Here is a 16,912-nt window from a genome sequence, read left to right on the forward strand (position 1 = left end):
TAAAAAATAAAGTTCAAGAACTTTTTACAACTACACTTATAAGGCCAAAACTGTCAATGGGTGCAGTTTTGGGCTAAATGGGCATTATGGAAAAATAGCATGGCCAAAAGTGGACGCACAGGCCAAACAGTGGAGATTGCGCCTATAGCTCTCTCTATATATTTCAACCCCGGAAGAATCTTCCGCTCATCTCCCAATATCCTCCGGCTTACCGTAAACCACACAATTTTTCTATATAAAAACTCTCTCTAACATTTGGCTTCTCCTTGCACATGGTAGGGCAAGTTGCATAAATCAGTGAACTAAAAAACATCTTTTGTTCAACCTACTGTTCTTCTCCTTTCTTTAAATTCGTTACTTAGAAACGCTAGCTTTTACTTCACCATTGTACTTGCCGAATACTCTTTCTCTGCCTTTTTCTGAAAGTTGCTGCTGTGCTCAGAGTTCGATTGCAGGTATTGTCTCTGCTGCTTTGTTATTAAAAATATGCAATTCTGTTTTTGTTTTTGGTTTCTGGATATGGTGTATACTTTTTCTTTTCTTTGTCTGGATTTGCATGAATTTTCTCTTCGTATTTTGGTCTCTGTAATGGCTTTTCTGTCTCTGTCTCGAACTTTTTTCGATCGTATAGAGACCTTTGCATGTTGTTCTTTATGCAGATGTATTTTTTTTTTTAAATTTGATTTCTGCCTGTTGATTTTTTTTTTTTTTTGATTTTTCTCGCGTTTTCTTTTTGTTTTACTATTAACGCGGTAAAAAAAAGGAGGAAGGAAATTTTAACTTTGAGCTTCAACTCGGCTTGTGAGTTTGAATTGTACTCGTTTTCTTCCTGATTTATTACCCTTCATTTGTGCTTCAAATTATTTCCTTTTTTTTTTTTTTTGTTTCCTGGAAATTTCTCGAAAGTTGACCGTTGACTATCGTCAAACAAAGATCAAAGCTTTGAAGGTTCCTGTTCGCTGATCCTCCTTTATTAAGTTGCTTTACAGATTTTGAGTTCACTCCATCACTTGCACAATTTAGCTAATCCTTTTCTTCTGCTCATCTTAAGTCAATCTGTGGGTTTGTTCGTGGGTTTTTTCCTTGCAAAAATTACCACAGCAAAGCACTTGTCGAGTGCTTATTGCCAATTTCCATTTCATTTGGTTTCAGAGAGCACTGAGGTAAATGGAAGAAAGTAATCGATTTCTGAATTATGGATTTTATTTCCTTTTTTAATATTTTTGTGTAGTTAAACAATCGTGCTCTTTGTTGACCGGCGGTTTTGGGTCGTTGGATTAACAAATAATTTGTATTTGAAGATTGAATTAATTGAATTTACTTCCCGTCAATCTTTTATCCGCTGCTGAATGTGGTCCTTAATGGTAACTTTTGGGAATTATTTCTTATCTGAATATGCCAGAGCTGTTAGGCAATTTCCTGGCAAGCATATATTCTCATGGGTCCTAATTAGTCAAATTTTGCATCAAATTCAATCATTTTCACTCTGTAGATAACGTAGACTCTCAAATTCTTTTTTGTTTCTGCTGCAGTTTAAGAAGTTTAATGAAGATGTTAGAAAAGAAGATGGAAAAAATTAACATTGATAAAGTGATAGAAGAATTTGAAGCAATTACGAAAGATGCTGAGAGAGTCCAGATAGAGACCCTCAAGAAGATTCTGGAAGAGAATGGCTGTGCAGAGTACTTGCAGAATCTGGGTCTCAATGGACTAACTGATCCAGAGAGTTTCAGAGATTATGTTCCCATTGTTACTCACAAGGAGTTGGAACCTTATATTCAAAGAATTGCAGATGGAGATTCTTCCTCTGTTCTCACCAGAAAGCCCATAACGACCATATCACTGAGGTATAAGCTTACGCAGTATGTTAATTTCATGTTTTGGACAACTTTTCCTCAATCTATGTCAGCCAAGTTTTTAGTTCTGACAAACCTGGATTATTGCAGTTCGGGTACTACTCAGGGAAAGCCGAAATATCTACCATTCAATGATGATCTGATGGAGAACACCTTGCAGATATATAGAACTTCCTTTGCATTTAGAAACAGGTAATAAAAGGAATTATTATCTTACTAGAAAAGCCTTTTTACGTTTTGTAATTTTAGTGGGATTTTTTGCCATTCACTATTATGATGATATCTGTCATTCATTCTCATTGGCAAAGTATATAATGGGGGCAGTTATTGGTTGATTATTTCTCTGATGATGTGGGAAGTTTTATATGATGCAGAGAGTTCCCTACTGTGGATGGGAAAGCCCTGCTGTTCAACTTTAGCGGCAAGCAGTCCAGAACAAAGGGGGGTTTGGCTGCTGGGACTGCCACAACAAATCTCTTTCGCAGTTCATGCTACAAAAATGCAGTACGGGCAATGAAGTTCAATTGCTGCAGCCCTGATGAAGTGATATTTGGTTCTGACTTCCACCAATCATTGTATTGCCATCTCTTATGTGGGTTAATCGTCCGTGAAGAAATTCAGTTTGTGTTCTCTACATTTGCCCATAGCATCGTCCTTGCATTTCGAACCTTTGAACAAGTCTGGGAAGAGCTTTGTGATAATATACGTGATGGGATGCTCAGTAGCCGGGTCACTGACCCTTCCATAAGAAATGCAATGTCACAAGTGCTTAAGCCAAACTTTGAATTGGCTGAGCTAATCCATAAAAAATGCTCAGGATTGAGTAATTGGTATGGATTAATACCTGAACTTTTTCCTAATGTGAAGTATGTCTATGGGATAATGACTGGGTCAATGGAGCCTTATTTGAAGAAGCTGAGGCACTACGCAGGTGATATACCTTTGTTGAGTGCTGATTATGGTGCTACAGAAGGGTGGATTGGAGCAAACGTCAATCCAAAGCTGTCTCCTGAGTCGGCTACTTTTGCTGTGCTGCCTAACATTGGATATTTTGAATTCATTCCTCTCGGGGACAATGTTGAGAATATCTACACAGAGCCTAAGCCAGTGGGTTTGACTGAAGTCAAGATTGGAGAAGAGTACGAGATCATTGTCACCAATTTTGCAGGTATTCTGTTTTCATTTTTGGTTTAAATTCTTTCTTGGAGCAACTTAGATACTAGAATCATGAATTCCTGACCTCAAGTATTCTTGAAGTCAATGATCCAGATCATTTATCATCTGTCTATGCATTTATCCCTTGATGATTTGTCTCTAATAAAGGCAATTTAATGGAATCTGTGAGCCTAACTGTCTGCACTCCATGTGAGTGTAGGAGACTAAGAAAACATATCCTGAACAAAATGTCTGCTTTCCATTCTATCATGTTTATCAATTATTTGTGTTGTATTCTATTGTTATCACTATGACCAATGAGAAATATTTGACTTTTATTTTTTAGTAGGAGATGCATGCATCACTTTCTCTCTATTTTCAGCAAACTCTGTGTTTTATCTAGACACATTTAAATATTTGACACCTTACCAAGACCCCAGTTGTAGGTGCTTTTAGTATAATGTTCCCCATTTGTTGCACAGCCAGTAGGAAACAATTTCTTCTTGCAAGAAAATCCATTTGTGCTACATCCAGAATTGTTTCAAAGTTATATCTTCAAATTATTGCTGCTTAATTAATTTTACCTGCATTGCATATAGTTAGTCTTGTGAGAGGATTATGAAAGGGAAGATGTTACCATTTCCATTCTTTTTGTTCATCAAGAAGCCCATTGAGCCTTCAGTTATATAACAGCTGGTTCCCCTGTTTTACCCAATATAATTTGAGCTGAATTCAATTTGGGTTATCAAAGGTTCAAATAGTTATATTGTGGACAAAAAGTTGCTTATTAGATAATACATGATGCTTTGCTTCTTTAATCTTCGCTTGTATCATATTTTTCGTGTATGGCCTTGGTTTCTTCTCCCTGTAAATTCCTTTATATAATTTTTTGCTTTCACCTTAGTCTTTGAGTTCTTAATGTCTTTCTCTAGGAAAAGCTGTTCCTAGTTGTCCTTTTTCTGAAGTAATTGGTTTACTTGTTGAAAATCTTTTTATAATGTAGTACCAATGTTTTAGATCGACGAAGCCATGTGAAAGGAAACATATCTGCAAAATTTTTAAGTGGAAGGTTTCAATTGCCTCACCAATTAAATGTTTTTCTTTTTTTTTTTAATAAATAAATAGTACAAACTAGTAGGTATATGCTTAGGTGATGTTTTTTGTCTGGAGTTATCGATGTTGTGCGGGGAAGCTTTGAACAGGACCACACGGCCTCTGGTCATAGATTTGAAATAAATGTTAATGCTATAACACAGACAGGAGAAAGCAGAATCTAGGATTCAGTAGTCAATAGCTAAAATACAAGACTTATATATATATATATATATATATATATATATATATATATATATATATATATATATAAGTCTTGTATTTTAGCTATTGACTACTCAATCCTAGATTCCGCATAATTTGTAATTTTTATTTTGGACCTTAACCTTGTCTGCTTCAACGATTTTCTCATGTTGCTAGACGTAGTAACATATATCATTCTATGCGCATATGATAGGTTTGGCAATCTCATATACCTTTACCCTATTATTTGATTGAAAATTATCCATGCAGCCAAATGTTCGCATCATTCCACTAATCTGCTTAAATTTTATCCTCAACCTGCAGGTTTGTACAGGTACAGACTAGGAGATGTCGTGAAGGTTATGGGATTCCATAACTCAACCCCAGAACTTAAATTTGTATACAGGAGGAGCTTACTACTCACTATAAACATCGACAAGAACACTGAGAAAGACTTACAGCTATCTGTGGAAGAAGCAGCCAGATTGTTAGCTGAAGAGAAACTTGAACTTGTTGATTTCAGCAGTATAGTGGACCTATCCACAGACCCCGGCCACTATGTGATCTTCTGGGAAATTAATGGGGAACCAACCGAGGAAGTCTTGCAAGAGTGTTGCAATTGCTTGGACCGATCTTTCCTCGACGCAGGTTACATTAGTTCACGCAAGATCAATGCCATTGGACCACTTGAGCTCAGAGTGGTTCGCAGGGGAACCTTCCAGAAGATTCTATATCATTATCTGGGATTAGGAGCTGCTGTTAGCCAGTTTAAAACCCCACGGTGCATCGGCCCCGCAAATAATGTGGTGCTGCAAATCCTGAGCAGCAATGTTGCCAAGACCTACCGCAGTAATGCCTTTTAAGTGAATATATGTGAAAACTGTTGTTTGATCATTTACTTCTATAATAGTTCAATCTGCTTGGGAATTATATATGATATTTCCATTCTGCTTAGTGCATGCTCTCATCTTGTCAAATGCCAGTTTAATATATTTTGAAAATTCTCTCAAAAATGATGGGATTATTAAGATTTCAACCTTTAATATGACATAATGGTTGGATCACTGAATTACTAATTAATAGTTATCTGTTAAAAAAAAAAAAACTAATAGCGGTTTAAAATATATTTTAAATAAAAAAATTTATTTAAATTTAATTTATCATAATTTAAGATAAAAAAAAAATATCGGGTGATATTGACGAAGCCATTTCTTAAAATAGAAGTAAGCTTCTCCTTTCTAGGAGGAGCAAAAGGATTTCACTTTAAATGTACTCAATGGAATTGGACGATTCGGGTCACACGTGGTCCCATACTCCATGAAATGACAAGAAGACGTAGATAGATTTTACCATTCCAAGCAACATCCAAACTAATCCTCCTCAAGATAAGAAGGACGCTGGAAATAGAGTGATGATAACTTTACAAGTACTTTAAGTGGTGACTAGAAGATAGCGACAAACTTTTTGTAGTTGCAGAAAACTAATCCACAACTGGACGTTCTAGAATCTAAAGACTTTCCATTGTGATATGCTGGAAATTGCCATCGCTCAAAGCTAGGTCTTGCCTTTTCTATCTTTGATTTTTTTCAACCAATAAATGTTTTTTTTTTTTTTCTCAATTGGAAGATAGATATTATTAATAAACATTTTGGATACAAGTATCATGGCTCAATTATATTAAAAGACCTAATTAAAACCCTTGTCAACTAAATCTTGAAAAGAAAAGGCCCCAACTAACAATTAAGAGCCTTATGCTAAACGAGTGCAGCACTTGAATCATAAGCCCGACAAATGTTGAACAAGACCAAAAAGCAGCGCCGCCGGTGTAAAGCCATTCAACTGCCACGAAAAGTCACCAAAATTCCGATTAAGCACAAAATAGAGGGGAGTTGGTGGACATGCAGGTTATCTAAAGCCAAACGAGGAAACCTGAAAACCAATAACAACTCAGAACACAGTCGAAAAACTACGCCGTAGAAAAAAGGGAGAGCAGGAGCCATATAGACGAAAAGGCATGCATATCAGACCTGTAATTTGCAGAGGGTGATGAGATAGAGCTCCAAACGGTAGAGAAGCCTTAAGGGTCAGCTATGAGAGGCGTAATCATTAGACTTGGATCGAATCAGTTGGTTAAAGTAGTAAATCGGTGAATCGTGAGTCGATTCTTAAATTAATTTAGATTTATAATTAAATTAGATAAAAATAATAATTTGATATGATTTAATTAATTTGGTAGTTGAATTTTTTTTGTGAATATAGGAAATTAAACTCAAGATATTATAAAAAAAGATTTTTAAAATTAAAATTAATTTATTTAGTTGGATAATTATATATTTTTTTATTTTAATATATTTATTTTTTTAATATATACTTAATATTTTATAAATATTAAAAAGAAAATTATATATTTATAGAAATTTTTATGTTTTATATTTAAAATTTATTAAATATAATTTAATAAATATTAAAATTTTTTTAAATAATTAAAATTTATTTATTTTATTTTATTATTATATTAATAAATATTATATCTAATTAATTTTTAATAACTTATTAATTAAACCACTAATTCATTCACTTAATCTTTTCCCTGGGTTTAGTAACACTGATGAGAGGCCAAAACCAATTATAGACGCCTGAGACACTTACATCCCATAAACATTAAATCCCCTCCCATGTCCAAAAGTTGAAAGAAATTTAGCAATGTAACCGTTGGACCTGCATGAGATCCAATTTAAAGAAGATAGATCGATGGAAGCCCTCCTCCAATACTCATCGGATCTATGGCAAATTACAAACAAACTTTATTCACTCACAATTCCTGACTGGATATGGAGAGAGAGAGACCCACTCTCTGACTAGAGGGAAAAGCTGTCTTCTGCCTGAATGGGGCAGAAAACAGTCGTATATCGGCAGACAAAGCGGATTGAACCTGAAAAAAAAAAATCGAAAGAAAAAATAGTTCAAAAATAAATTTTTTTTTTTGTTATAGATATATTTTGTGAGAAGACTCGAACTCGAGATATTATTTAAGATGAACGATATCTTAGTCACTAGACTAAGTCTGAGCCCACCAAAAATGAATTTGGTTTGATTACATGATTTCCTGTTTTCAAATTAAGAAAAAAAAAACCTGCTTTGCAGATCAATAGAAAATAAAAATTCTTTTTTTTTTTTTTTTTACCAAGGATAAAACCTCAAATAAAAACTAGTAAAATCTAAATAATAGCTAGTAAGAAATTAGATGACGTTTGAGAATATTTAAATTAAATATTTATTATAAAATTTATATAAAATACTAAATTTAAATACACATATAATTACAATAATAAATATATCAATTTTATTTAAATTTTTAAAAAATATTTAATTTAAACCTCGCAAATTATGTTGGAAAAGATTTGTATAAAAATAGCAAGGAACCAAGGGCTCATATCGATCTGCTCCCATATAGCTGTGATAAAATTTAATTTAATATTATTTTCATTTATATTGTGATTTAAATTTAAATTTAAATTATAATAATTATTAAGTAATATTTATTTTATTAAAAATAAAATTACCATAAAATTTTTATTATATATTAAAGTTACGTATAGGACTTAGAACAGTCAAATACAAATCAACTAACTTGCTTATTATTTATTTATTGATGGTGCTATCATCACGTGGTAATTCATATAAATTAAGCTAGTAGCACGCATATTGACAAGTGCAACGGCTAAATTGACAAATTTAACCATGTTGTTTGCTTCACCAATCAGGTCTTCCAAACTTGGATCAGTCTCAAGTAATTGTAGACTGATTTAAAGCTTCTTGATTCATATAAATCAATTCTTTCTTCTAATTGGGTTTCAGATACTCATTGAGATGATAGTTTTTCTTGTCGTCTAAGCTCTTGTAGATCCTTTAAGCTGCTGTACAGCCATCTTTCTCCTCTGGAAGACTTAGTCCATGGAGTTGAGGAAGTAGTGTAACCATTATCATGTTCAAGAAGAGACACACTTGAAGCTGCTCTGTGGTTAGCATTTTGATTAATGGGAGTTGTTACAGGCAAGAAATCTTCATCAGCTGATCCATCTAAAGAAGTTGCGGGTTTGCACTATTCTTCCGTCAACTCTAACATAGAGATAAAAGAATACCTTGTTGAATGCACCAAAAACATACAACAGACTGAATAGCTAATGAGATACCATTTATAATATTTTTTTTTTGAGCAATTACCATTTATAATAATCGGTTTTCGTTGCAAACTAAAAGCCAATTTTTAAATCAGCAGATCTGTCATTTTCTTCAACTAAACTAGCCAAATATTTGGTTTTCTTCCAAGGAAGCTAAAAGGACAGTCCTATCCCCATAATTCTGATAAAACGGTGTCCAGTATTCCTATTAATAACTCATAAAGATCTCTCTGCACTGTCACAAAGCAAGTTTAATCTGTCAGTCTTCCTGAGAAAACAAATAAATGAGGAAAACGTTAGAATCCCAAGAAAATGAGAAAGGAGAGGAGAAAGCGTTACCCATATGGGATTTAGGCAGCCCTTTGTACGACTCATATGAGTTGGTGTCACTTTGCCATCATATTGAACGCCATCTCATGATACTGCCATCTCTTGGAGGATCAAGAACGTCGCCGCCGCCGAGACCGAGGAAAATTTGTCCAGTCCCCGGCACCGCTCTTTTCTTGGGCTCCGATCATACCCATTGTCGCTCTTCTATGGTTAACCCTTGGAGTGAATTTTTAAAGGCAAGATTGTGGAGGAGGAGAATGAATGGAATTGGACACAGCTTGAAGGAAAAGCCCGAGAAGGCGAAAGCTGGAGTACTACTTTGTGGTTTCCATAATAGCTTTGGTTTGCGATTTGTTAAGGATTCAAACCGGTAGATGAGCAATAAGGAAATCTTGATTTTTCATTTGTAATATTGAAAGATTCTATATATGATTTTTGTTTTCTTAGTTGTCTTTAAGAATGTCTGCTCTGGATCTCATTAATCTGTTACAAAATTTAATCTTATTGTAAGCACCCTGTATGTGCATATTTGATATCAGGTTTGCCAATTTTTTCGAAACATAGCCGAATAAATGTGAAGACAAAAATCCAGAGCAAGAGCTTTGACAAATTTGTTAATGGTACTTGACAAGTTTGCTACCTGTCACTTGCTTAATTTATTATTATTTCAACGTCCACAATGACAAGTCAACTGATTATAAATAACTAAGACGTGCTGTTGGTGGATCGAAATTATTCTAATACTACTTGATTAGCGTAAACGGGATGAGATGGAATAGAAGAAACTTCTGTCGTCACTTTTCGTCTTGTGTTTATTTATTGAGTTGATAGTAACCTAAATTATATATATTGCTTTTATGTTTACGATTACCCAAAATTAGAGGTGAGTATTATTGATTTGAATCGAATAAATTAAATCGAATCGTCTTAATTCGATAATTTAATCGGTTTTTAATATATTTTGATTTGATTCAGTTATAATTTTTTTATTATTTTAATATGTTTGATTTTAAAGAGAAAAATTTTGTTGAACCGAACTCAACCAAAATCTTATTAAAACACAATTATTTTAGTTATTAGGGTTATATATAAGTCTCATTTTCTTTATCTGCTACCTAACCTCATCTTTTAATTGTTTATTCTCACTTCTTCTTCATCCAATCCACGAAAACATCGCATCAAATAAAAATTCCTAGCTCCTTTATTCCTTTCTGCTCATTTCTTTCTTCTGCATCTTGTGTTTCTTCTCCATCCTCAAATCATAATATTCAGTTGTTTGCTTGCATCTCTTCTTGTTAACGAAGGCAATCCCTCAAATTGACTGCCATTGAAGTGTTTGTCCACGTTGAAATTAACTATTCTCCGTGTCTTCTAGCCACTGTTGATCGTTTGCTAAAGTATTTCTTGCATGTCCTCGCCGTTAAAGCCTTGCCTTTCCTCGTTGCTGGCCTCTAGATCTTCTCATCTTGTTTGTATATTATATTATGGCTTTTAGATATTTATTAAATAAGTTCTGTTTTTGAATTATTTATTTGTTAAATTGCTTGTAATTGCGATTTGTGAGACTTTGACCTTGGGATGAGGAAGGAAGAGTGTTACCAGTACTAATTTGATTGGTTATATGTGGTTAAGCTGTCAAATTTGGATTCTGCATCAAAGCCAATAATTGTTGTATCTGCTCTTGAGTAAAAGGCATACTTGGAGAATCAGAGGAATTCACTACTTGGATTGACTCAGTGTTATCAGATGGATCTATAACTTCTTCAGAAGAGACCTGATTTGTCACACCTTACCCCTCCGTAAGGCATAATATGATCCTGTAGTATACTTAATGAATTATCGAACTTGGCCTACCGATAACTCATTAAATACACTACAAGGGATTTTAAACAAATTCAATTCATTTTAAATTGAAAAGTAATATTAAAACATTATTAAAAGCCTTTAAGTGGGGTTTATGTCATAAGTGAACATTTTGGTTAATTCGATTTTTTTCCGTAAATTTTATAAAAATTTCGGCAGAGTGTCAACTATATTTTAAGAAAACAGTTCTTCAAATCCTGCAAATAAAACACTTCCAAAGTATTTTTCTCAACCACAACTTCACCAAGCCTCAATTCAACACAAATTCATTTCAATCATCACCAACTCAATACATTTTCAATATCCAATCCATTCTTAATTCAACACATTTTAAAATAACATCAATTTTATTTCTTTTAAACCCATTTACATACAAAAGTCTTAAATACAAGGAAAGTAAACCAATAATAGCATCATTACAATATTTACTATACAACTGCTCGACTAACACAATAGATATATATGAACAAAATATTTACATCAAAATAGATTGTAAGGGTATAAACAATATACCCAGACAAAAATTCTCAAAATGTCCTCCTGACACCAAAGCAACTCACTCTGCTGCTTTATCCTTTCTCCTATCTGCGACAGTAAATAAAAGCCATCGCTGAGTAACTTTTACTCAGTGGTGCACAATAAAAATTTAAAGATGTTGAATATCAAAACATACATCAATAAGCACATATTTAAACCATTTCACAATCATAATTCATGAGATTGAAGTCAACTTTTATAATACCATTTTGTCAAAATAATTTATAAATTACAGTGTTGCCAATCCATACACAACTTAGGTCATGATACAAAATTTCAGATCAACGTCGTGTTGAACACCACGACAAAGCAATCTCAACCCTACTAATCGAAATCAATGAGGGAGGTGGCTAGCTAGCTATATGAGTACTCATCCGATCTCAACCTCAACTGGCAAGCCAGAGGGAAGAAAAATAGTCTATCTCAACCCTATAATTGGAGGAGGAATACAATGATACTATCATGTTAAGTGTGAATCCAAAACCAATTCAAAATCAAGTTATTCAAACATTTCATCCAAACACTAAGCAAATTTTCATTTCGAATTTCAATTTACAAGTAGGCAACACAACATTTCTCAAAACTATAATTAATAAGAATTGTCACAATGCACATCATAATAGGTTTTCAAGTAGAAAATAATAAATCAAAATTTATTGTGCACAAACCTCGTATGAGTCGCCTCTAGGCCTTGACTCACTTTTCCTTATCCTTTTTGGTCTCTTCTTCTACTGAAACACACAATTTACAGTATTTCAATATCATACCTCATAAGTAATCCAATAATTGAATTCATACATACTTGATTATATTTTTAAATTTGCTTAAAATGGAGTTCTTTGTGTTTGGTATATTGGGTTACTATTCATTTTACTATTCAAGTCAAAATATTGACTTTTTCATACTAAATAGATATGCTAATTCTAATTACATCCACACACCACATTTTGTGTCATATTTTTGTCGGCATTAATTGCCAAATTCAATTTAAAGTTTATTAGGGTTAAATCCCAAAATTTCAATTTTGGATCACTTGTTTGTACTATTCCATTGGTCTGTCTACAGTAGAAATTTGGCCAACTTTCCTTCATCAAAGTTGTTTCTTAATGTCTTATCTTTAATTTGCTTTTTGAATTACTCCATTTGGAGTTTTGTAGCTCAAGTTATATTAATTCTAATATAGCTGGCTGGATTGGTTCCAAACCCAGAAATTCTGGGCAGAATTTGGTTCGGCAGCTTTTGTGCCCTGACTGCGGCTTACTTTTCGAATGGGTTATGGTCAGAATTTGGGTTTGTGTTCTTCATGAAATTGTAGTGCTATGTCTAATATTTCCATTGATATAAAATTCAGGTCATTTAGACCTTCCTAGACTAAGTTATGACCATTTGAACAAGTACTATTCATATGGTCAGTTTTGTACAGGCAATGTGCCTAAATCCGGATTTGACCTAACTTTTCACCAATTTGTTTTCAGTTTTAGGGCAAGATTTCTTCACCAAAATTGTAGCTTTGGGTCTTAATTTTCATCTTCAATTGGCCTCACACCAATTGGAGCAATCAATTTTCAGTTATGCCCTCTTGAGTTGACCAAGGTCAAACTGCCCAATTGGGGCAGCATCCATTCACCTTTTTCAATTCAATCTATGCATTCAATCACACTCCAAATGACCCTAATTGACCATTTTAAGCCTCAATTAGGTCCAATTGCATCAAATCTCAAAATCCCTAATTTTTTCCCCAAAATTCAATGATTCAAGAATCTTAATTTCACTAAATTGCACAATACATGAAATTAAATTATTCTAATCACATCTACTACCTCTATTGAACTTGTATACATAATCTATTAACTAAAACATATCATTTCCACTCAAATCCCATGGCTGTCGAATTTACTCCCTCATCATACCAATTAATTTCTTTCATTATTTTGAATTAAATTTCCTCCTAACAATTCAATTTCTAAGATCACATAACTAATGAAGATGAAAGAGAAGTTTACCTTATGGAGCTTTTCAACTCTTCTCAATTTTTTCAATCTTTCCTTTTCTTTCTTGTTCCAAGCTTCTCTTCAAGACTTAAAGATAAGATTTAATTAAGAGAGTTGGGAAAATTATGGCTAATTTTAGGGTTCCTTTGAGCTCAAAATGAGCTTTCATGGAGATTTATGAGAGAGAAATGGGAGAGAAGAGAGAGAGGCACATGGCTAGAAGAAGATGGGCAAAAAAAATGGCTTTTTTAATTTATTTATTTGTCTTTAGTGTAATATTTATCCCAAAAATCAATAATTTAAGTTATAATTTTTTTTATTATGTCATGGTGACATCATAAAAGAATTAGAAATTAGAAAATTTATTTTCTTTTCTTTTCTTTTCTTTTCTTTTCTTCCATAACCTCTTCAATTTATATCTAATTTTCATAAATTTAATTTCCAACATATTAATGGACATTTAGGCTAACAGTCACCTCTAAGGGTGAATTGACCATTTTGCCCCTTGCCAGTCTGATCCGATTTTTCAAAAATTTTGTATTTCTTTCAGAACTCTGATTTAATTATTTGACCTAATTCTCAACTCTTTTCTGTGATTTTCTTATTTCTACTAACTTCGCAATAATTTATAGGATTGCGGTGTCACAATGTCCCGTACAAAATTAGAGTTACAACTGACCGCGCAGTCACTTCCCGATCATCCATCGCTGTGACCCCCGGTTCATTTAACATTTTATGCTCTATTTTTCTTATTTGTAATTTACCTTCTGGTAATCACTATAAATTTTCATTCAAGCTTTTCTAAATGACTTAAATATAGTCCTAATCCTCCTAATTGTCTGGACCGACACTGGTCACCGGAACAATAAAATACATTGGACTATGAATGTAGGGGTGTTACATGATTACCAAAAGGTCCAGAGTTTCTGAACTTAAAACCACGAGGAAATCCATGTTTTCTATAGCATGTATCCACCGTGTGATTCTGTTTACCGCAATAAGTACATACTTTTCCGATCACATTCTTATTAAACTGCATATTCTGACCTCTGTTATAATTGTTCCCTTTCTGATAATTGTTTCCAGTATTCATCAATTTTGTGTTCACAAACACTTTGGCATTAACAACTTCTCCTACATCCATTTGTCTCTCCTGTTAAACGACTAATGAGAAGACTCTGTTCATAGAGGGCAAAGGATCCATGAGCATAATCAAGGATCTTACACCAACAAATCTATCATTTAAACCCTTAAGAAACCGAATCACATAATCAATTTTTCGATAATTCGCAAAAGTATCAATTGCACCACAAGAACATGGATTAGGGCATGAACATATAGGAAAAGGCCTAAAATTAATCAATTTATTCCAAAGAGTGTTTAATTCAGTGAAATACTCAGTAACTGATAAAACACCTTGTTTAAAGGCGTAGAGTTCTTCTTGCAGATCGAAAATTCTGAAAATATCTCCTCGTGAAAATCTTTCTTTTAGATCTTTCCATACATCAGAAGCTTTATTTAACCAGATGATACTCTGAGCAATAGAAGGCGATAGGGATCTTGTGATTCATGAAAGTACCATTGTATTACACCTTTCCCAGGTTGAATACATCATATCTGTAGTTGCAAGAGCGGGTAATGTGCCATCGATATATCTCATCTTATTCTTCGAAAGAAGCGCCATTTTCATGGCTTGAGCCCAAGAGTGATAATTCTTTCTTGTGAGAACATATGATACAAGTACAAGTGCTGGATTCTCATTAGGATGAAGAAAATAGGGGTTTGATGGATTATGCAAGTAATCTTAATTTGCAACTTGAAGTGGTTAATTAGTCATTGAAGAAATAGAATGAAAACTGAAGAAATCTTAAAGAGGGCAAAATTCGAGAGAAATGAGAGAAAATTGTTCTAATACCATATCAATTTTGTGAGAAAGTGAAAAATGAAACTTGTATTGATCAGGAAACAATATTGTTCTTCATATACAGGAGATAGTTAGCGAAGCGACTAAAGGCAAAAAAAAAATTAAAATTAACTAACTAACTGAATAAATTACACAATAAAAAAAACTCATCAATTCTCTTCTTGATTCTGCGTTAATAAGCAGTACAAGCACAAATTTAAAAGAAAAAAACACCAAGGGCAAGGAGTGAGTCCAAATCAAATCAATTTCCATTTTTGTTCTCACATCCCATGTTCTGCGATTTGATGCTTATGTACTTTCTGCGGGATTCTTTCAAACTAGCTGATTCTGTTAAAAAAAAAAAAAAGCTGATTCTTGATAGATCTCAATGGGTTGTACGACTTGTGAATTTAAATTTTAAGCATATTATATACTATTAATCCTATTTATGTTTAATTTTCTAAGCTATATATATATATATTAATTACTTATTTATTTTTATAATGGTCACCACTTAAGGATTATTTAAATGAGAGGTTGAGAATTAATTTCTATTTGTTAGATTTTAGAGTACTTATATAAAGTGTGACTCTGCATAATTTTTAGGCTCCAAATCGAATTGAATAAGAGTAACACATCATGCTGAATTGTATAACTTATTTTATACATTTATTTTTTTTATTTTTAGATGAATTTTATAATTTTAATAAAATTATATATATAACTTTATTTATCTTTGATTATAAGCATATATAGTTTTACATTATTTTTTAATTTTTACCACTTTTTAAAATAATTTTAATAATGAGGCATTAAATCATTTTATACTCTTAATTATATGACTAAATCGCATATTAGTCATATAATATATTTTTTAATTTTTTTTATGACTAAATCATCTTATAATTTTTTTTAACCTCATATTTTATTTTAATCATTTAATTTTAATTTATTATTAAAAAAGTCTTAAGTATAATTTTATTTTATAGAAATCTCTATAATAAAATTTCAAATTAGAAAAATTAAATTTATCTTTTTATTTTATTTTTTGTCAAACCTAAAAAAAAATATTTAATTGTTTTAACTATTATTTAGACTTATTATAAAAATAATAATACCACTATAATGATTTATTTTTTGAAAAGTAAGATAATTTATTATTTATCAGAAAGTGTTAAAATTAAATTTGTATATATTATCTTGTAGATTGATTTTTTTAATATAAAGATAAATTATAAAAATTACTCATATAATTATATAATGCGTTAATATAAAAACTTTTTTCAGAATTTTTCAAGAAAGGTGAGAATACATCCCCATATGAAAAAAAAAGGGCTCAACTACTTTATTTATTTTTATCATTAAATCCATAATTTTATTTTTTTAATAACTACAAAATTAATTTTAATTTATTATTATTTTTAGAAGAAAATGTAATGTCATTATCAGCCTTTATCTTCCACCTTTCGTCTTCTCTCCTCTCATAATTCATCAAAAGAGCCATCTAATCTCATGGACTTCGCCTGCACCTAACTCAACAATTAGATGTCGGCCATTGATAACTCCGAGTTTTCCATCCATCAACTAAATTAACTATTATTTATTATTCTGAAAATTTTCTCTCTTTTTCCTTCTCATTTCTGTCCTCGAAAAGTCAAAACATGGATTGTGGGTGGCAGTCATTCAGTTTTCACAGAAACAGCGTCAGTATTATGTAGAGAATGTATGGCCCACTCTGTTAGAACCTAATTTTTCCACTTGCAGACTGGTCATCAACCCACCCCATTCCCGCCCACCTAA

General features: G+C 32.5%; 1 protein-coding gene across 2 annotated transcripts; it reads left to right on the forward strand.

The window, feature by feature from the left end:
- The first annotated feature begins 214 nt into the window (after nt 1-214).
- LOC110670437 (jasmonoyl--L-amino acid synthetase JAR4) lies at nt 215-5,261 on the forward strand. Of its 2 annotated transcripts, XM_058152472.1 has the most exons (6): nt 215-274; nt 397-455; nt 1,533-1,847; nt 1,947-2,048; nt 2,231-3,024; nt 4,632-5,261. In XM_058152472.1, the coding sequence occupies exons 3-6, from the start codon at nt 1,546-1,548 to the stop codon at nt 5,168-5,170; spliced, it is 1,737 nt and encodes a 578-aa protein (XP_058008455.1). In that variant the 5' UTR covers nt 215-274; nt 397-455; nt 1,533-1,545; the 3' UTR covers nt 5,171-5,261. The 2 variants fall into 2 exon arrangements, with proteins under 2 accessions (XP_058008455.1, XP_021688177.2); XM_021832485.2 differs by lacking the exons at nt 215-274; nt 397-455 and adding an exon at nt 976-1,163.
- The last annotated feature ends 11,651 nt before the right edge of the window (nt 5,262-16,912 follow it).

Source organism: Hevea brasiliensis, chromosome 9, assembly GCF_030052815.1.
Source record: "Hevea brasiliensis isolate MT/VB/25A 57/8 chromosome 9, ASM3005281v1, whole genome shotgun sequence".
In the NCBI taxonomy this organism is placed as follows: Eukaryota; Viridiplantae; Streptophyta; class Magnoliopsida; order Malpighiales; family Euphorbiaceae; genus Hevea; species Hevea brasiliensis.